The sequence below is a fragment of the Pyxicephalus adspersus genome, chromosome 5 (assembly GCF_032062135.1).
Source record: "Pyxicephalus adspersus chromosome 5, UCB_Pads_2.0, whole genome shotgun sequence".
NCBI classification, from domain to species: domain Eukaryota; kingdom Metazoa; phylum Chordata; class Amphibia; order Anura; family Pyxicephalidae; genus Pyxicephalus; species Pyxicephalus adspersus.
In genome coordinates, this window is record NC_092862.1 from 147,121,036 (window position 1) to 147,142,141 (window position 21,106).

The window sequence follows — 21,106 nt, forward strand, 5'->3', positions numbered from 1 at the left end:
CCCCATTGTGGAAGGGGCAGAGACACAAACTACTGGGGGAAATCTCCCCATTGTGGGAGGAGCAGAGACACAAACTACTGGGGGAAATCTCCCCATTGTGGGAGGAGCAGAGACACAAACTACTGGGGGGAATCTCCCCATTGTGGGAGGGACAGAGACACAAACTACTGGGGGAAATACCCCCATTGTGGGAGGGGCAGAGACACAAACTACTGGGGGAAATCTCCTCATTGTGGGAGGGGCAGGGACACAAAATACTGGGGGGAAATCCCCCCATTGTGGGAGGGGCAGAGAGACAAACTACTGGGGGAAATCTCCCCATTGTGGGAGGGGCAGAGACACAAACTGGGGGGGATCTCTGGCTGTGTCCAGCAGTGGAAGTGTTAAGAATCCTCTGAGGTTATCGGGGCCCCGATGATTCCGTCACTGCGTATTGATTTTCTGTAACGATCGGATATTTCAGATATCTTATCAATATTTGTGGTTGGAGTGGACAGATTGATGGTGAATTGATGACGCGATATCGGTTTATAGGTGACCTTTACAAGCGTGAAAAGTGCGTGGCTTGCTGGTGAAAGTCACATGACCTGCCAGGAATGATGCCCAGGAATTGGCGCCGGGTGGAGACTTCTGACTGTAAATATTTTCTGAATTCCACTAAAAGATACAAAAATTCCAGCAGGTGGGATGGGCGCCCAGGTTATACAGGTGAGGTGTCACGGGACGTCATGTGACCTGTGTGCAATGTTGGGGTTCTTACTATATATTACATCTTAATATAAATATTATTTATAATATTAATAGAAATATGAATTAACTATTTCTGATTTTACTCCTACCTACCTACAAACTACCTACCTACCCGATGGGGCCTGGTATCAGCCACATCTCCCTGGCTCCCTCCAATGGCTGCACAGAGTTCAGGCTGCCATACAATCCCATCCATCATCAGATCTGTGACCGATATTTGGACTGAATGCTGATTGGTTGGTTGGGTTGGTGGCCACATTACAGTGTAATATCGGTATCATCGGAATTAAGATACAAAATCTGTGGTAATCTGCTGTCTGTACCCCCCCCCCCCCCCCCAATCATTTAGGGATCCAGAATACAATACAACCGACTATTGGGGAGGATATAGGAGGACATAGGGGGGTCGCCTCCTGCTCACCCTCCATACAATGCAGAGCGAGATCTGTACAGCCCCCAATAACTCAATTGGTAAAAAAAATCAAACCCAGAGACAATAAGGAAGCAATTCCCCCTCCCCATCCCCATATCTGCCCCTTTCTACCATCCAGTTATTCCCCCTTCCATTCAGCTCTGCCCCCTCCCATCCAGATCTGCCCCTTCCCATCCAGTCCTGCCCCCTCCCATCCAGATCTGCCCCTTCCCATCCAGTCCTGCCCCCTCCCATCCAGATCTGCCCCCTCCCAACCAGATCTGCCCCTTCCCATCCAGCTCTACCCCCTCCCATCCAGATCTGCCCCTTCCCATCCAGTCCTGCCCCCTCCCATCCAGATCTTCCCTTCCCATCCAGTCCTGCCCCCTCCCATTTAGATCTGCCCCCTCCCATCCAGATTCCCATCCAGATCTGCCCCCTCCCATCCAGTCCTGCCCCCTCCAATCCAGCTCTGCCCCCTCCCCCCTGTTTTGCTCTTCCTCCCTATCAGGAAGCCAGCACAGCTGACAGTTTTATGTTGTTGAGATTTTTGTCTCCTCCAGGGGCCACTCACAGGCCAGGATCTGCATCCAAGGGCCCCGCTGTCTTCCCATGATGCTCTGAAGAGTCTCTGCCTTCTGTATTGCTGGGTGAGTGAAATCTAACCCCCCCCCCCGTGTTATTCTTCTATATAGGTGTGTGGGGCCCCTCAGTGACCATCCATAGGGGCCACATCACTGCTCCATCTTCACAATATAAATCAGGGTCTCTCTGCAGAGGAATCAGTATCTCACCCTGTGCACCTACGGGGATTAGATTGTCAGCTCCTGTGTCACATGATTGCTGGGGAAGTAACATCTGACTGAAGATCTGGGATCGGGCGATGTCCCTCCTGGAATAATAATCCCTCTTTCCCAGATATTTCCCAGATATTTCCCAGATATTTCCCGGCTTCGTATGCTGGGAATGATTGAACTCCCATGTGTGTGGGTGGGAGTTACATCATCCCAGCTCAGCCAATCAGGATAGACAAAGATTGCAAGGGGGGAGAAAATAGCAGCGTCAGGTGATGGAGCGAGCACAGGTGAGCAGCGCGGGATTAGTGATCATGTGACTCCAGGATGGCAGCATTGGCATCACCCCCCCCCCTCCAATATCCGGGACCCCCATGTATGCGTTATGGAATGTCCATCCTGACCGGAACCACTCACCAAGGGATGCCATACACAGGGAATGGATATCTGCGCCATGTTGAGGTGCCAGTGGGTGCCCCATCCAACCTCCCATCAGAAAAATGTTCAGCTTGGCCTTTTACGTTTGAGTAGAATAATCCCTGGTGATCCCGCCATGAAGGTCCTTGCTCAGGCATGTCCTGTTATAGGGTGACAACGCTCTGTTCCCCATCCCCCACTTCTTCTTACAGCTTTGATATTTAGTTGGCCAATAAAAGATCCCAAACTCCGAACGTTCTGCAATCCCTGATCGGTAACACATTGCTGAATCAATAACTTGTAATATTTTCAGCAGGACATCTGATTGGTGGAAAATGTCCTTCAACGACTCCACGTATCTCAGCGGCATCAAAGGGGCTCAGGCGTTCATCAGCATGGACCCCAACCTGCTACGTGAGTGAACCATGGATCTGGGATTGTAATACAAAGCAATGCAGACCAAGTAGGACCAGGACCCAGTGACCCCATGACCAGACCGGGCTCTGCAATATCATTGGGTCACAGTGCAGACCCGGGCCAGGGGAGCAGAATATAAATAACAGTATTGGTCAGGTACTGATGGTGGGGATTTGCCTCCTATTGGTGAGGTCAGGTACTGATGGTGGGGATTTGCCCCCATTGGTGAGGTCAGGTACTGATGGTGGGGATTTGCCCCCTATTGGTGAGGTCAGGTGCTGATTGGATGAGAAGACCTGGCTCACCCATTCCCATTTACCCCAAAGGTGTTCAGTAGGGTTGAGGTCAGGGCTCTGTGCAGGACACTTGAGTTCCTCCACACCAAACTAGTGACCCCATGTCTTTATGGAGGGGGCTTTATACCCCGGGGCACAGTCATGGGGGGGCAGAAAAGGGTCTTCACCAAATTGTGACCACAAGGCTGGAAGAGCCCAATTGTCTACAATGTCTTTGTATGATGGGGACCCTTCACTGGGGATACCTGGACCCCATCATCCCTATAAAGGGTAAATATATCTGCCCACATTGTACTTCCAGTTCCCCCTAATTTGTACAAGTGTTCAGACCTCTGTGAGGGTTGGGGGGGGCTCTGGGGAAATTAGAATGAGAATTTATAGTGGAGAGGTGAATGTGATGGTGAAAGGTTCCCAGACCTCATGACATCTCTATGTTTGGTGCAGGATTGCCGGAGGTCGTACTGGAGAGGATCCAGGTAAAAATAGAAGACAACCAATCACCGTCCACCAATACCGAAGGTGAGAAGATTTCCACCTCAGCATGGATGATGCACAGACCGGCCAAAGGGGTCACTGCAGCCTTCTGCCCCTACCCACCCACCCAGAGCACACCAAGGCCTCCCCTCACCTAACTGCCCCACTGATCCGCAGCACCCAATGAGAGGGAACCCTCGGCCCCCACCAACCAGACACCGGTACCCATGGGCATTCCAGCACCAGTCCCTGCCAACAACAATGGGTGGCCATCCTGTCACTTATCTTACCTCCTCATATCTGCCCATCCATGGTAATATCGCCCCGTCCATGGTATTATCGGCCCGTCCATGGTATTATCGGCCCGTCCATGGCATTATCGGCCCGTCCATGGCATTATCGGCCCGTCCATGGCATTATCTGCCCGTCCATGGCGTTATCGGCCCGTCCATGGCGTTATCGGCCCGTCCATGGCGTTATCTGCATGTGATTGATCTGTACCTGTTGTTGATACAACTCTATTAGCAGTCAGTGTGGACTCCAGGCTACTCCATCCTTCCCACCATACCCCATAAAGGTAACAAACTAGGTCCCCCCCCCCCTAATATTCTCTATATTTGCCCCAGGCTGCTATTTTCTGCCTGGTCAGTGAAGATTATTATGAGAAGAATTTATTGAATTTATTTCTTGCCCCATTACCCCCATTATCAATGCTTTTCCTTTCAACAGAAGAGGGGGACCAGGCTCCGGGGGTTGAAGAATTGAAGGATGAAGAATGGCCAAACAAGAATCAGCAAACCCCACGGCCCGGGGCGGTGTCATACTATACCCGAGGTGTGTACCGCGCTGAACCCTCTTACAAGCACAGGTCAGCTTCCAGGTCCATTTTCAGCTTCCAGGTATTTCCATGGTGAACTGGGGAGTGCTGACACCACAGTGGGGGCCCCTTGGGCTCTCCCTTGGATGCGCTGAAGATATTTCTACCCCTAAGTTTGATGTATTTTTATCCATTGGGGTGCCAAACTCTCTATACCCCATTGGGTATCTCTGCCCCCTCGGTCACCTTCACCCATAAATATTCCAATTGTGTATTTTGTTTGATGTGACACATTTGTATTTCTCTTTTTGTACAGTAGGGGGCGCAGTGTACAGCAGTCAGAGTGCACGCTCTGGGAAGGAACATAGGAAAGACGTGGTCAGAGCAGGCCACAAATTTGGGTACGATGGGTCCCTGGGTGGAATGGAGTGTGGCGGGGGACTCCGGAGAGGAGGGAAGAAGAAGAGAGGCAGTTGGCATCATTTCCGGGATCGTCAGCGTAAATTGAAGGAACATAACGTGGGGTACGTGGAGGAGGAGCGCCAGAGGGGGCAGCGTTTCAGCGAGGAGGAAAACGAGGTCCTGGTGGCGAATGTCCTCACCCATTATAAAGAATTATGTGGTCACTCCGCCATGAAGGGAAGTGCCACGCGGAAGAGGCGGCTGTGGCAGGAAGTGGTGAATAAAGTCAACAGCGTGGCCACAACCTACCGCACCATCGAGGTGTGCAAGAAACGCTACGGCGACTGCAGGCGGGCGGTGAATCTCAAGATGGCAGCCCTGCAGCAGCAAGCGATTGGCAGAGGTGACCCCCACGAGCAGATCAGATTTAACAGCTGGGAAGACAAACTGAGGCAGAAGATCTCGGGGACGCTGTCAGGTGGAGGGCAGCGGGTTCTGGACACGTGTGAACTTACCACCCTGGAGGTCACCGGTAAGTAGCCACCACAATGTGATGGGGCAACATGCCAATGACCCCCCTATAAAATGCTGCAATAACCTGCTTCTGTTCTGTAGATACCGATACCGCATTTCCTGTGCTCAGGTCTGGTTGGGGCTGTTTAATATTCAGATTCTCTCTTTCAGGTCTCAGCACACCGGAGACACCCAGCTCCCTCATTTGCCCCTCCTGGACCCCGGATACGGCAGGTGAGACGCCCAGAGCATGCAATGTTTGTGACACGCCATGCAACTGCTGTGCTCTGTGCAGATTTACGTTGAGGGCCACAAATGGACAACCAATCAGAGCCAGACACGCTAAATGTACACAGAGCAATGTCACACTGTGGCATGGAGCGCAGGGAAGGTTCATCCTCTGTGTGTTGTAGTATAGAGGAGAAGTGGGGGGTTTGGGGCTGCTTCAGGGGTATCAGTGTTTTGGGGGTCCGGTAACATGCAGATTTGGGGTTGGTTGCATCCTATAAGGGGAAGCTATAACACCTCCTCCTTGTTGCCTTGCAGCGTGTTCGGTTGTGCAGTCTGTGGCCCCCGGGGACACGTTCTCAGAGGGAGAACAGGCCACGTCCTCGTTGGATCTGCAGATTGTCAGTGAATGGTCGGAGGAAGAACCACTGAGCACTCCGGCTGTCCATATTCCTGCTGGGAGAACGGACCCCCCAGAACCCAAATCTTCCTCCCCAGTGGAGGGCGGCCCACGTGTGAGTGACCCCGGGCCGGCCCAGCATTACCAGCGACTGCAGGAGGAGTTGTGCAGGAACCTCAAACATCTGACACAAAGCCACAACACCGAACTGCACAAACTGCGTGAGAGGGTGGTGGAGGGTAACGGCCGCATGGTGCAGCACCTGGAGGGCCTGGCATCCGAGGTCCGCGAATTAAATGCCCACGTCAGGCAGATTCACATGAACCAGGCCCACTTCAATCTCATGTTCCAGAACTATCTCAGTGACACCAAACAATTCTACGGGGCCATGGTGCAAGCTATGAGGAATTTACAGCAACCTCAAGCCGTCAGTCCTCTGCCATCCCCAACCTCCTCCCCAGTGCCATCCCCAAAACCTCACCCAATGCCAACCATGCCCAACCCTCTGCTACTACCAGCCATGACGGACTATTCCGCCCTGTCCCCGGCAGGATCCGCAGAACCAGCCTCAGCCTCCTCCACCGCCTCCGAGGTACCAATCAGCAACCACTATGTACGGAGGCCGAATCTGAGCCTCCACCCCCAGCCTCCTACAAACCACTGAATTCTATTCAATTCTTTAGAGGAGATACAACCCCCGCCAGGGTATTTCTGCTTCAGTGACACCAGGTGAATCTACCCTGTGGGAACACAACACACCCCAACAGAAACCTAGGAACAGAAGGATTGTGTTCCCAGTCCTCCAATTTCACTGCAAGCTTCTCATAATGTACATTAGAAGCTGCAGCAAGCTAGATAGATTTCCTGGCTGGATGACATCCAGCATCATCTAGCCCCTCCCTCCCCAGCCTGTCTCGCTCCGCCCCTTTTATTCATTGGATTTCAGTTCTATCAACCAAGGAGGCTCGGGATCACATGTGGGCGTGACCTAGGATGGTCTATATGCAAATACAGCCTGCTTAGGACCGCCCACTGCACCAAACTGACATCCACCTATCAATATTGTTATATTTGCATAACTCCTCCCAAGAACCCACCTCCAATAAACTGCTTATGTCAGAGCTGAGGGTTCTTAGGAGTCTGGTATGTATCCAGGAAGCCGTGTGCAGCACCCTGATGGCCCCTCCCACCAGCCATGATCCACCTCCACTACAGAGACCCAGTGATGGCAGCACAGTGCATTGAAAATAGAATGTTTTCTGAATAAAATTAGCATGTTGATGAGGGGGGAGGGGCAGATTTAGCACTTTGGGGCCTCCCAGGGGTTTAAACCCTTCCATCATCAAAAAAACTAAAAGATTTCTTTGCTCAAGCAATGGCAAAAACACCTAAATCACGAATCTGTTCGAGGTTTTTCCCAGGTCCGACTTCCAAAGAGACCCCCAACAACCATCACCCACCCATCCCCCTTTGCTGATTTCATCAATGACAATCAGGGACCACCAATCATCCTGCATTACACCTGATGATGTCAGGGCCCATTTACATAGAGCTGAGGATTGGAGGGACGGTGGTCATGTGACACCAAGCCGAGGTAAGTATCCTTCCCCAGTAGCTCCCCTTAGGTAAAGGATCATTTTATTGGCCATGTCATGAGAAATCAGAGGCTCCCATTGGTGGACTGACACTGCCTGGCTGTTATGGGGATCTGCTGGCTTCAGCACTTCCAGAACAAGCGGGCAGATCATCAGAATCCCCGACCTATCGTCTGTCAGTGATCAGACGAGAGCCAGGCAGATGGCATTTTAGGTCTGATTGGTAATGCCCCCGCCCCCCAGCAGATGAATATTCAGACCCCATCACTTACCTCACTCCGGACTCCATACAAGCAGCCAGTAATGTGAGGACAGAGGATCAGCATGACAGCCGGGCACCTATCAGATCTCCCTGTGCTGCAGAGCCCCCCCTGCCTGGTGTCAGATGGGGGGGGGGGGGGGGGCAATGTTTGGGGCAGATAACACGCCGTGCAATGATTGTCCTCTCATCATACGAGGGGCTATATGCAGATGTATGAGGTTAATGCAGACCTAAATCTTACATCCTGCCCAACAGCACACAAAACAGCCATCAGTGATCAGTTCAGCTCCAAGGGGATAATAAAGCTGAACTCCGCACACACAACCTACACACGTCATCAGTTTCACCTGTCCGAGATTAATAGACAGAAGCCGGCCTGCTGACCGAGTCTTTCCTTCCACATTCCAGCTTGGTCCCCCCTCTGTGATTTGGCATTGAAGGAGCAGCAGCAGACTGATGAGCTCATCCCTCGTTAGCACATGTATATGATGCAGGCCCTGATTGGTTCCCCATACAGGATGATGATATCAGTGTGCTGACCCAGCTCTGCTGCAATGAGTTAGAAGATCTGGCGCAGCAATCACCCAGACCACAAAACTGGCTGCACAGAATTACAAATCGCTTGGCAGGTAACGCGCTTCCCACATCTGCATTGCCATAAAACCCCGCACAGCTACAGAGTGTCACCAATTCGGAATGACACCACAAAGTCCAAACACTGCACAGAACCACAACGCTGAGCTGCAAGAGAATCACCTCCTACCCCTGCTTGTGGCAGATGGATAGGGATCAGTGCTAGTTTCTGGCGTTACGCCCCCCTGAGGTGATTTGTTGTTTCCTGTGCTGGATATTTCTAAATCTGACATCTCATCACACAATGATCATGATGATATTCCCACCACCTGACACAAGGGAGCCAATCACCAGCCCAGAATATTTCCACACCTGTGTACCATGGCTACTACCCCCTCCGGCTCTGCTGGGTCACATGACACAAAGGTAACCGGCCGACCAATCAGCTTGTTACCAAAAACATTACAGCTCTTCCAGCTACAGATAATTATTAAAGGTTTTGCTGTGATTATGGAGTTGTGAATAAATTGCAGCTTTTATTCCTTATCTGTAAAACCTGGAAGTGGATTCACACCGGGGACATTCTGAGCAGTTTCACTCGGTGACACCTCACCCTCTTCTCCCATCTAATCTCTATTCTGATTGGACCAATGGTGGCCTAAAGTCAGCTGACACCTCTGATTGGCCACACACAAAGAATCGGGTTTTGAGGCCCAGCTGGTACAATTCCATCTCTTCCAGCACCCCAACCATTCTCAGAAGGTGTGGGAGACCCCAATATCATACGCACCAATCAGATCAGTGCATGCGCTGAGTTTAGTAAAAGTCCTCTAGATTAGTTATATTTTACCAGAATATATATGGGGGAGGGTGAAATACACTGGAAGAGTTCCCCCCCACCCACAGAGCTGAACTCCCTGCCATAAACCTTCAACCTTTCATTTGTGGGGATTTTGTGTGTGTTTGGGGGGTAAAACCTATGGCATGTTCTGGGCATTTCTCTCACTTCCTGTTTCACAATGACACTAAACAGAGACATCAGTAAAGGCCCAGCAGAGGTTGTATCCTTTCTCCAGACAACAGCAACCGGAGATGATTATTTTGGAATCCTAAAAACAACGTCCTGACCCCTCACTGATCGATATAAAGCTAAACATAACCAACAGGGGCCTTAGAGTATAACGTCAGAGAAAAACATATTATTTTTCCCCATCAGATTCATAATTCTGCAGATTTCCAGCAGGACAGGAAGTGAAGACAAATCTCTAATTGGCTTCAGATAGCAGTTAAACCTGGCAGGGCCTGTAACCCCTCCCCCCTCTGTACCCTAACCAAAAAAAAAGTATTCGCCCAGCATTTTTGATTTCTCATTTTAATGCATAAGATGAATTATTTGCTCCATTGCTTTAATTGTAACCAAAATATATTATCTGTGGACAGAAATACTTTCCTGGGGAGGGGCTGTGACACAAAGGCGGCCTGCACCAAACATGTCAGCGTCCATTTTTATATTTCGGTCAGCTGGGCATCACCCTGTCCCTCTGTAACAGATAGCTGGAGGTACGGATGGCGAGCGGTAGAGAGGAGGAGGGGTCCCGGTGAAAGCTCGGCTTCCCCACATCTCCTGGAGGGGTGAGAACAAACTGAGCCACGCTGGGCAGCTTGAGGAGGTTGAGAAGTTCCGTGGCTCTGATGAGGATCTGCTCGCTGTTCTCCTCCCCATAGGCTGATACCATGGCGGAGCTCTGTACACAGGACCTCATCTTTGACAGGTACAGCGACACCCTGGGGATGAGGTCCTGACTACGAGACGCCAGCTTGGTAAGTGTTGTCATTAGGGTGGTGATCACCCGCGGGGAGGAGATGGGTGCACTGGAGGAACCTCGCAGCTGTGTGATTTCAAACAATAAGGCTTCCAGAACTTCAAAGAACCTGTTCACCTGCTCCACAGTACACCTCTTGTCATAGGACACCGACAGGAACTCCCCCATGGCCCACACCACATGGATAAACAACGCCTCTTGGTTCTGGATGTTGCCAACGCTACTTATAAAGTCCAACAGTTCTCGGGAAAGCTCAATGACCACAGAGGGGTAAAGGCGGCACAGGTGAGGGATCTGAGAACTGAGAACCTTGTGCACCTCAGCCTGGAAGGTGGAAGAGCCATACAAAAGGCCGCTTCTCTCCAATATTGTCATCATGACCTTGGTGACCAGAGGGCCATCTGCAAACCTTGTGATGGAGTGGACGTAGAGCTGAAGAAGACCAGGAACAACCTGAGCACACTGCACCACACGGGGGGAGCTGCTTAAATCTGAAAGCACCTGTCGCAGCTGGTTAAAGGCCTCAGGTGGCGGCCCATTCCACGCCTCGCACCGCAGCAGGTACTGGAAAAGGTTCTTGTAATAGGGATGGCGAAACGCTTCGGCTGAACTGGAGGGGGGCGCAGAGGAGTCCAGAATTAGTTTCTCTGTTGAGAGGGCAAAATTGTGCTGGAGCTCCATGGCAGCTGTCAGACAGGGCAGGTCAAGCAGGGCATGGAGCATCTCAATGGCTGAATGTGCATTAAAGAGAACCGGAAGAAGTTTTGTGAACTCTGCTATCAGTGGCGGAGCGTGCCAAGCCAGAAGCTTCAGAAAGTTGGGGAAGCTGGACCTGAAGGCCTCCACATTCTCAGCCAGGAATCCACCATTACCTCTGCAGAAGCGAATGAACTGGACCGCCAGAAAGGGCTGATGATAGAAATCGGATGGGACCTTGGTGAAGAGGTGCCGGTACACAGCCTCCGATTCTACGGCCGCAGCTTCACTGTGATTGAGGTAGAACTGAGCGACGGGTAGAAGTGCAGGCGCCAGAGAAGGATCAGAGCAGAGCCGGCCATGGAGGATCTTCATGAGGGGCAGAGTGCGGTACAGGAAGGACACATCCTGCTTACACAGGAGGTCCATCAGGGTGACAGCCTCCACCACGCAGGCCCTTTGGAGGTCCAGGTCACCTCTTCTCTGAGGCTTCCGGTTACACTGCTCAATGACCCTCAGGCAATACTCGAATGTCTTCTCCCTCAGGCGTTCCCGGGGGGGTAAAAGGCGGCTGGAGGTGGATGAGGCTGACACCATGGAAATCACCGAGCCCTCCACTTCGGACTTCTCATCGGACCCCCCGGTGCCGTACAGTAGGAGCCATCGGCGCAGGATGGAGAATACCTGGGCGTTCATCCATTGCTCCTCGCTCAGGTGTGGGCTGCTATTGAGAACAGTGAAGAAGTCGGTAGAGACGGTGCCGTCCACCTCACAGACGGTGCTGGGCTGCTTGAGGCGGGGGCTGGAGAAGAAGCTGGAAGGGGCCACGGGGCCACTCTGGTGGTTAGTGGCATAACGCAGCCAGTCCGCCATTTTTTTGTTCACTACATTGACGTTGTCTTCCTGTAAGATCTCCGGATTATCACCAACCGCTCTGATCAGTGTGGGCACAGCGGCCCGCAGGACGTGACTCTCTGGGGCCCTAGATTCCAGTACACGGCACAGGCGGGGCCCCAGGGCCAGGAGATCACTATGGGTGGCCTGGGCTAGCAGGACGGAGAAGAAGGGGCCCCCAGGTTGGAGGTTGGGTCCCCAGGAAAGGTTTACTAATGGTGACGGGCATAGCTGGCACAGGATGGCAGCACTCAGGGCCTGGAGCTGAGCCTGGGGCGCGTTCAGAGTCTCCACTAATTGCCCTACTAAGGGGCAATCCAGGGAACGGCGCCCCCTACTGGCGGCTATTATCAGATGTAGCCTCCGCAGGATGTCCACCGTTTCCGGCCCGGGGACGCCCAGAAGGCTCCGACACCGGCAGCAGAACTTATCCAGCTCATCGCCCGCAACTTCCCGGGCCTGCCGGAGAAGGCTGTCAGCCGCCGGGCCGAACATCTCACTACACTTCCGGCTTCAGACAGACGACTGCAAACTCTTCCGGTCAGCTGACAGCAGGGATTAGTCACATGACAAATACTTGACAGGTGAGGTGCCTTGGACGGCGCGACTTGTGTGTCACATGACTTTCCTCGCCGCCAGCTCCACCAATGGTGAGTGAGAGTAAACCCTGACTGTAAAGCCCTGATTACCATAGCAACTGCTAAAACAATCCCTCTGTTATATACAACAAACTTCATTAGAAATGTTTACAATGTAGATTCCAAAACAGAGAAAGCGAAATAAAAAAAACCCTCCGGGTTTATGATAACAATTATGATAAAGTTGCCCCGGGGTCACCGAGATAGAAAAAGGATCCCCCCTGGGGTCACCAAGATAGATAAAGGATCCCCTGTGTCACCCAGATGGATAAAGGATCCCCTTTGTCACTGGGATAGAAAAAAGGATCCACCGTATCACCGAGATGGATAAAGAATTCCTTATATCACTGAGATAGATAAAGGATCCCCCTGTGTCACCGAGATAGATAAGGGATCCCCCGTGTCACCGGGATGGACAAAGGATCCCCCTGTTTCATAGAGATAGATAAAGGATCCCCCGTGTCACGAGATGGATAAAGGATTCCCCGTGTCACCGAGATGGATAAGGGATCCCCAGTTTCACTGAGATAGATAAAGGATCCCCCTGTGTCACCGAGATGGATAAGGGATCCCCCGTATCACCAAGATGGATAAAGGATCCCCCATGTCACTGAGATGGATAAAGGAGCCCCCGTGTCACCGAAATTAATAAAGGATCCCGTGTCAATAAGATGTATAAAGGATCCCCCGTATCACCGAAATGGATAAAGGTCCCCCGTGTCACTGAGATAGAGAAAAGCATCCCCCGTATCACCGAGATAGATAAAGGATTCCCCGTGTCACTGAGATGGATAAAAAATACCTCTGTGTCACCGAGTTGGATGAAGGATCCCCCGTATCTCCAAAATGATCACCTGGGATAATACAGCAATTCCTGATGCTTGGCGGTGCTACTTAAAGCAAACAATCATCTCTGGGTGGCCGGGCTCTGCCAGGAGATCTCAGGGATCAATCTGTGCACAGACCAATCCCGGGAGCATAGGGAGGGGTAATATACAGGGGACCCCCCAGGTCAGGCCGCCCCTTCATAATTGATGGAAGAGCAAGCAGGGAAGCGGTCAGAGGGGTCATCATGAGATCTGTGACAACCATATAACGATCGATTGGACAATGTGTATGGACAATGTATAATATTGGGGGGGGTTGGACAATATATAATATTGGGGGGGGGGTTATTGGTTGGATTTGTCTCGTGCTGTCCCGTGACCCCGGTGCTTCTCTTTGTGTCACCGCGGTTTCTCCGCATTGGTTTGCCGGAAGTAGTCTGCTCAGTTGCTGTCAGCCGGCAGTCACGTGACGCCCCAGCTTCCGGTTTGCTGGGGTCACGTGACGGGCGGCCTTGAGTACCTGCGGATCGCGGAGCTTCTATAAGGATGGAGGGGCCCGGGGTGAGTGACAGCAGGGGGTAAACGGAGGCTGTGGGGGGCGCACTGAGGGTTATGTGGCAGCAAATGGAGCACAAACCGGATGCCACAGAATGATGTCTGCCTATGAGACACCGGATATGGGGCTGCACTGTATACAGGGAGACGATTGGATGACACCTGGGAGGGGCTGCAGAACATTGCACCTGAGAACCTGTGCTGCAATGCTCTGCAGGGTCCCCTCTCTGTATAAGGTGCAATGCTCTGCATGGGCCCCTCCCTGTATAAGGTGCAATGCTCTGCAGGGTCCCCTCCCTGTAAAAGGTGAAATGCTCTGCGGGGTCCCCACCCTGTATATCAGGGGTCTCCATTGTCACCACCCATATATCGGTGGTCTCTGGGGTCACATCTATATATTGTGGGGTCTCCGGGGGTCACCATCTACATATCAGGGGGTTCTGGGGTCACCACCCATATATTTGGGGTCTCTGGGGTCACCATTCATATTTCAGGGGTCTCAGGGGTCACCATCCTTATATCAGGGGTCTCTGGGGTCACCATCCATATATTGGGGGTCTCTGGGGTCACCATCTACATATCGGAGGGTTCTAGGGTCACCACCCTTATATCAGGGGGTCCTTGGAGTCACCATCCATATATCGGGGGTCCCTGGGGTCACCATCCATATTTTGGGGGGGTGGGTCACTATCTATATATCGGGGGTCTCTGGGGTCGACGTCCATATTTCAGAGGGTCTCTTGGGTACCTATCCATATATTGGGGGGTCTCTGGTGTCACCACCCATATATCCGGGGTCTCTGGGGTCACCATCCAGGGGCAGTTGGGTGACCCCTGGTGATGCTTGATTTGCTGTCTCGTGTTGCAGGGTCAGGTGACCTTCGATGACGTGGCCGTGTATTTCACAGAGGAGGAATGGTGGAGCCTGGAGAGCTGGCAGAAGGAGCTGTACAAGGAGGTGATGATGGACAACATTCGCACCCTGAGCTCTATCGGTGAGACCCCCAAACCTGAGGTTGACCCACCCAACATATGGCCCCCTGTGTACTGCACCCCCCAATATCCCTACCTGGCACAGAAGTCAAGGGCTTAGGTATATAGTATAATGGGGGCCCTCCACCTGACCAATGGGAACACAGATGTTGGAGGATTACCCCCAGCTCTGATAGGAGGATAAGGATCTCTGTTAGTCATGTGACTAGGATTGTCCTATAGGGACTCTTTGTATTTGATCACAATAGTGTATGTATGTGTATTATATGCGTATGTGTGTTATATGCGTATGTGTATTATGTGTATTATATGTATTATATGTGTATGTGTATTATGTGTATTATATATGTATGTGTATTATATGTATGTGTATTATATGCGTATGTGTGTTATATGAGTATGTGTATTATACCGTGTTTCCCCGATGATAAGGCATCCCCATCAAATAAGCCACCCCCCGGTTTTTGCTCAAACAATTAAAATAAAGCACCCCCCCCGCAAATAAGCCACCCCCTCTGATACCTGCTACTGTGTGCCTCTGTGTGACTCCTCCATGCTGGCTGCAGTGCAGAGTGAAACTGAAAGTAACTTCAAAGGACAAGCAAGCTGCTGATCCCTGCCCTAACAGAGTATGTTACCCGGCGTGTCAGTGATCAGAAGGGGACAATCAATGGCACATGAGTGATTTTCAACAATACATGTGTACTGTAGTCTTCTTCATGGAAAAATAAGACATCCCCTGAAAATAAGACCTAGGGCATATTTTGGCATTTCAAAAAATATAAGACAGTGCCTTATTATAGGGGAAATGGTGTGTGTATTATATGCGTATGTGTATTATATGCGTATGTGTATTATAGAGTATGTGTATTATATGTGTTTTATATGCGTATGTGTATTATATGTGTTTTATATGCGTATGTGTGTTATATGTGTATGTGTGTTATATGTGTATGCGTATTATGTGCAGAATATTTGGAGATATTTGCAGTGACTGACAGTCAGGGAGGACAGAAGATGCATGTGTGTGAAAGTCTCTAACATTTCACGTTATTCATCTCTCACACTTGTGTGAATCTCATTTCCTTCCTGACTGCCTGTCGGCCTCGGCCATACCGAGCTTCAGAGGGATCACTGTGGTTGGAAAGCAGCAGCTGAAAGTCCATTGTTCAAGTAAACAGCAGCCGACCTTCCCATTGGCTGGTGGTTGTCCGATTGAGCTGTCCTAAAAATACATTTCATGTGAATATGGATTCACCATTTGCAGCATTCACTCTTCTGCAGGACCTCATTCCTTTGTCCCTGCAGTCAGGCTCTGCTCGTCTGACAGCCCAGAGAGGGTTTATTCTCTGCCTAGGGATCTCATTTTCATTTTCCCGGATTCTCAATCTTTCACACTGGTGAATTGTGTCACTTTTTACACTTCTATGATCAGTGCTGCTCGGACTGCAAGCGGATGGAATGAATCTTCCAAGGAATAAATGATGTAAATAGTGAGTGATATGGGGGTCCTGGGCAAGTATTAGCTTTGTCAATGTGTGTTCCCCCTTTATACACCCAAACATTCACCCTTCACAGATGACAGATACAGCTGAATTGTTTCTTGTGTAGATTCCACTGCAGTGAACCCTGAGATTACCCTGGAGATCCTGGTGGGGAACGTTGTGTATAGGGACCATGTGCCCAATCTGTCACCTAGCAAGGAATCGCAAGGACGGGCCGCCGGTAAGACAAATATTTCCTTCTGTTGGTCCTGGTGTATCCTCATTTTGTTCTCTCCTTATTGGTCAGCCAGTTTGTCCCAATACGAGAAGATCCTGGGGGGGATAACAGACAGCAGTTGTCATTCCAGATATTTGTTGGTTCTTTTATTGACATTCTGACATCAGGCTGATTTATTAAAGCTCCCACGGCTGGAGAGGATACACCTTCATCAGCGAACCTGGGTGATCCAGCAATCCTAGCAAATGACATTCCGGGTGTGCTGATCACCCAGCGTCACTGATGAAAGTGTATCCTCTCCAGCCGTGGAGAGCTTTAATAAATCAGGCCCATTGTGTGTTATACTTTAGATAATCCCAGCATACAAAGATCACCAACGTATATGACCTGCGTCCTCCTCCACCATTCTGAAAGCCGATTAACTCAAGTTACATTGTAGCTTAGGTTGTAAAAAGACCTAAAGGTCCATCAAGTTCAGCCTCTAGGGAAATAAACATATCCCAGATATAAAACCCTATAAGGCATAGTTGGTCCAGAGGAAGGCAAAAAACCCCCGGGTACAAATTTACTTCTTCCTGATTCCATGAGGCAATCGGATGTTCCCTGGATCAGCAGTCTCTGTTATCTTTACTATAAATCCTTAATCCCTCGTTATATTCTGTGCTTCTAGAAATCATCCAGCTTTTTCTTGTCACAGACCTTACAGTGAAGAATCCCTTCCTTATCCGGAGCTTAAACTTCTTTTCCTCCAGACACAAAGAGCGCCCCCTTGTGCTTTGTAATGATCTTACAGGGAATAATGGGGAAGAGAGTTCTCTATATGGACCATTTACTGTATATGTTTATATTGGAAAGTGAATTGTAATCTTTGGGCTTTGTAATAAATCCAAAGTAAAAACATGTTGTGTATATATTATTCCATTGCATCCTCTTCATGACCCCAAACTTCTAAGCTGTAGTTCCCAGCTTATACCTAGAGATGTCCGCATGGTATTAGTGTAGGTCAGAGCTCCATCCATAATGGTCATCTCAGCACTGCAGTAGCACAATAATTAATGATCTGGACCTTCGGGTTTTGGTAGAGATGGGTGACCCCTGGGTATCAATCTACATCATAAATAATACTGTATGCAGAAACCTTCCAATGATTCAGGTTCTAGTAATGAAACACAATATTATTACATGACATATAATACACAGGTAGCAGTACACATACCGTATATACCCGAGTATAAGCCGACTTTTTCAGCACCCAAAATGTGCTGAAAAAGACACCCTCGGCTTATACTCCAGTCAGGTGTATGGGTCCCTCCAGAAAAGCACCCTCTGCCAGCTGATTCCCATTCCTGCCAATCCAGCCCAATCCCACCCAGCAGGGATCGGCAACTAGCGGCTCTTGAGCCTTCTTGTTGTGGCTCCCTTCCCTATTTACCGCTGCCGGGGTAAGGGGACACTCCCTCCCCTCCATATGCATTGCAGAGGAGAGGGATTTCCCTTCAGCGGTGTTCCCGGGTGGGGGCGGAGCCATCAGCGCACGACTCGAGAGAGACCCTCCCTGATAGGAGTCCCGTGTTCCTGGGTGGTTACACGTGGGACACAGGACTAGATGCAAAAGCAGTAACAGAGAGCCAGGAAAAAAGAAAGTTTAAAAGTACGTTATATCAACTAATGATGCATAATTTATCAGATGATTCATATATGATTAGTTACTAATCATATAATAATCATCTGATAAATTATTATTACTATACAGTATTTATATAGCGCCATCATATTACGTAGCGCTGTACAAAGTTGATAGTCATGTCACTAACTGTCCATCAAAGGAGCTCACAATCTAATGTCCCTACTATAGTCATATGTCATTAATGTACTCTATGGTCAGTTTTTTTGGGGAAGCCAATTAACTTAAAAAAGTAAAGAAGTGAACCTTACTTGTAGAAGTGAAACTTGCCAGTAGCTGCAGCATTTCCCACCCTCAGCTTTTACTCGAGTCAATTGATTTTTCCTGTTTTCCAAGGTAAAAATAGGTACCTTCGGCTTTTACTCAGATCGACTTATACTCGAGTATATACGGTAAATGTAATTATTGCACACAGAATTATTAGAACAGCGTATGCCATAAAGGCCTTGAAATACTAGTAAATACAGCTCAGGCTGAAGCTTTCCAGCCAACCAATCGCACACAGGCAAAGCCCAATAAAATGATAATGCCCTCCCTCTGTAACGCTTGGGGAGATGGAGCCTCTAGGGGGCGCTACAGCTTACATGGGAGTGGTGTGAGCCCTAAAAAGGGCCAAGGCGCAGAGTCTAAGCAGTATGTGTCTGAGCTAGCTATATAGTCAATGATAATTATTGGATGGCTATTTCCTGATTGGCCGGCGGGAGGAGTGATACTGATTATATCTGGAAGAGAAGGCGCGCCCGGGCTCAGAACTTCTGCAGTGTAAAAATGGGTAAAAACAATGACTGGTGAGAAAAGGGTTCACCACTGCAACTGACGCCTGTGTGTGGGATGGGGGTCCTATGATTTGTTATAATGTCAAATAATGAAATGACTCGGTTAGGATCACTTCCTGTAATCCTTTAATGTGATTTCTTTTTTGGCTTTCACAGAAATCAATACCCGGCACCCTTTGGTCAGCATCAATCCCAAATCTACCCTGCAAATGCTTACTAATGTCACCATAAAGCAGAGCATTGCGCTCCAAGATATAGAAGTGGAGGAGCCTTGTAGCCAGAATACCATCATAGTGGAGGAGTGCCATGAAGACCCAGCTGTGTCCTCTCATCCATTGATGTGCATGGAGCCAACTGTGTGCCCTCACCCTGCGGTGTGCATGGAGCCAGCTGTGTGCCCTCACCCTGCGGTGTGCATGGAGCCAGCTGTGTGCCCTCACCCTGGGGTGTGCATGGAGCCAGCTGTGTGCCCTCACTCTGTGGTGTGCATGGAGCCAGATGTGTTCTCGCAGCCATTGGAGTGCATTGAGCCCCTTGGGAGTCCCTGTCCACAGCCAGTGGTGTTCAATAAGCCTGATGTTTGCTCTCAGCCAGTGGGATGCAATGTACCAGATGGGTGCCATGAGGAAGTTTTGTGCCCTGAGCCAGCAGAGAACATGAAGGGGCAGGAGTGCCACAACCCTGTGGAGAGCAGTGAACCCCCTGAGTGCAACAAGCAAGCTGAAAGCCTAAATTCACCAAAATGTCCAGGGACTGAGGACCTTGAGCTAGAGAATGGCCCAGAGTCTGAGGACTGTCCCAATGTAATACCAGACAATCTCCCCTTAGATGAGTCAGACACCGGAGATAAATTGTACATCTGTGCCAGCTGTGGTGAAACTTTTGATGTGTGGAAGTTTTTAGTTCGTCATTTCATTGTTCACGGTGGAATGAGACCTTACCAGTGCCCAGATTGTGACAAATCCTTTACTTACCCATCTAAGCTGGTCACTCACCGGAAGACTCATACAAAGCCCCAATCCTTTTCCTGTTCTCATTGTGATAAGCGATTTACTCACCAATCCAATCTTCTCATTCACCAGAAGACTCAGTGTGGTCAGAAGCCGCATGTCTGCCAAGATTGTGGCAAGGCTTTCATGTACCCGTCCAAGCTTCTCACCCACCAGAAAATTCATTCTGGAAATAAACCTTACCAATGCCCTGACTGCGACAAAAGTTTTGTTTTCCGGTGTTTACTTGTTGCTCACCAAGAAGCTCACAATGGCCAGAAGCCATTCCAGTGCTCAGTGTGCCAGAAAGGCTTCCCGCGGAAAGCTTCCCTAGTAGTTCACATGCGCCGGCACACCGGAGAACGTCCCTATCAGTGCCACGTGTGTAGTAAAGCCTTTGCTGAACAGGCCAAACTACGGAGACACGTCAGAATTCACACAGGAGAGAAACCCTTCGAGTGCCCTGTCTGCTACAAATGTTTCTGCGACTCCTACACCTTAAATCGTCACAAGCTGGCCCACTTTGCATTAGAGGACTCCATGGAGGATGTTATAAATCCAGCCAATCAGCACACAGACACTGAGAATAAAGATTTGCTCAGCTCCTTACACCACATTCAACACAGAGAACTTCAAGGTGAACCAAGGTCAGCGTATTCAGATATTCATCATATAAAACCGGAGCCTGAGGAGATGATTGACATCAGTTCACACAACGAATCCAGCAGTGAGCAAAGTTCAAAACTGCACCGGCACCTGGAACCCCAGATAAGGCATCAGCTGGAACCTGCGGCACTCCGGCAACATCCCAAACCCCAGATAAGGCATCAGCTGGAACCTCCAGCACTCCGGCAACATCCAGAACCCCAGGTAAAGCATCAGCTGGAACCTCTAGCACTCCGGCAACATCCGGAACCCCAGATAAGGCATCAGCTGGAACCTCCAGCACTCCGGCAACATCCAGAACCCCAGGTAAAGCATCAGCTGGAACCTCTAGCACTCCAGCAACATCCAGAACCCCAGATAAACCAACAGCTGGAACCTCTAGCACTCCAGCAACATCTGGAACCCCAGATAAAGCATCAGCTGGAACCTCTAGCACTCCGGCAACATCCGGAACCCCAGATAAAGCATCAGCTGGAACCTCTAGCACTCCGGC

At 50.1% G+C, this 21,106-nt stretch overlaps 3 protein-coding genes across 4 annotated transcripts in view; 2 read left to right on the forward strand and 1 right to left on the reverse strand.

Annotated features, from left to right (window-relative positions):
* Positions 1-1,672: 1,672 nt before the first annotated feature.
* LOC140331801 (uncharacterized) lies at positions 1,673-9,629 on the forward strand. Of its 2 annotated transcripts, none has more exons than XM_072413102.1 (7): positions 1,673-1,812; positions 2,687-2,787; positions 3,531-3,605; positions 4,290-4,394; positions 4,694-5,311; positions 5,464-5,526; positions 5,839-9,629. In XM_072413102.1, the coding sequence occupies exons 2-7, from the start codon at positions 2,709-2,711 to the stop codon at positions 6,582-6,584; spliced, it is 1,686 nt and encodes a 561-aa protein (XP_072269203.1). In that variant the 5' UTR covers positions 1,673-1,812; positions 2,687-2,708; the 3' UTR covers positions 6,585-9,629. The 2 variants fall into 2 exon arrangements, with proteins under 2 accessions (XP_072269203.1, XP_072269204.1); XM_072413103.1 differs by having other exon boundaries at positions 1,686-1,812; positions 2,690-2,787.
* Positions 9,630-9,706: 77 nt separating this feature from the next.
* On the reverse strand, positions 9,707-12,290 carry AP5Z1 (adaptor related protein complex 5 subunit zeta 1). The gene has a single exon (XM_072413092.1). It carries the CDS (start codon positions 12,256-12,258, stop codon positions 9,868-9,870), a length of 2,391 nt encoding a protein of 796 aa, XP_072269193.1. The 5' UTR covers positions 12,259-12,290; the 3' UTR covers positions 9,707-9,867.
* A 1,393-nt stretch (positions 12,291-13,683) lies between these two features.
* Positions 13,684-21,106, forward strand: part of LOC140332146 (uncharacterized) — an 8,792-nt gene continuing 1,369 nt past the window's right edge. The window contains exons 1-4 of the mRNA XM_072413440.1: positions 13,684-13,789; positions 14,652-14,778; positions 16,388-16,501; positions 19,115-21,104. Of these exons, the coding sequence (XP_072269541.1) occupies positions 13,775-13,789; positions 14,652-14,778; positions 16,388-16,501; positions 19,115-21,104 (2,246 nt within the window). The 5' untranslated portion in view covers positions 13,684-13,774. The remainder of the gene's footprint in view (positions 13,790-14,651; positions 14,779-16,387; positions 16,502-19,114; positions 21,105-21,106) is intronic.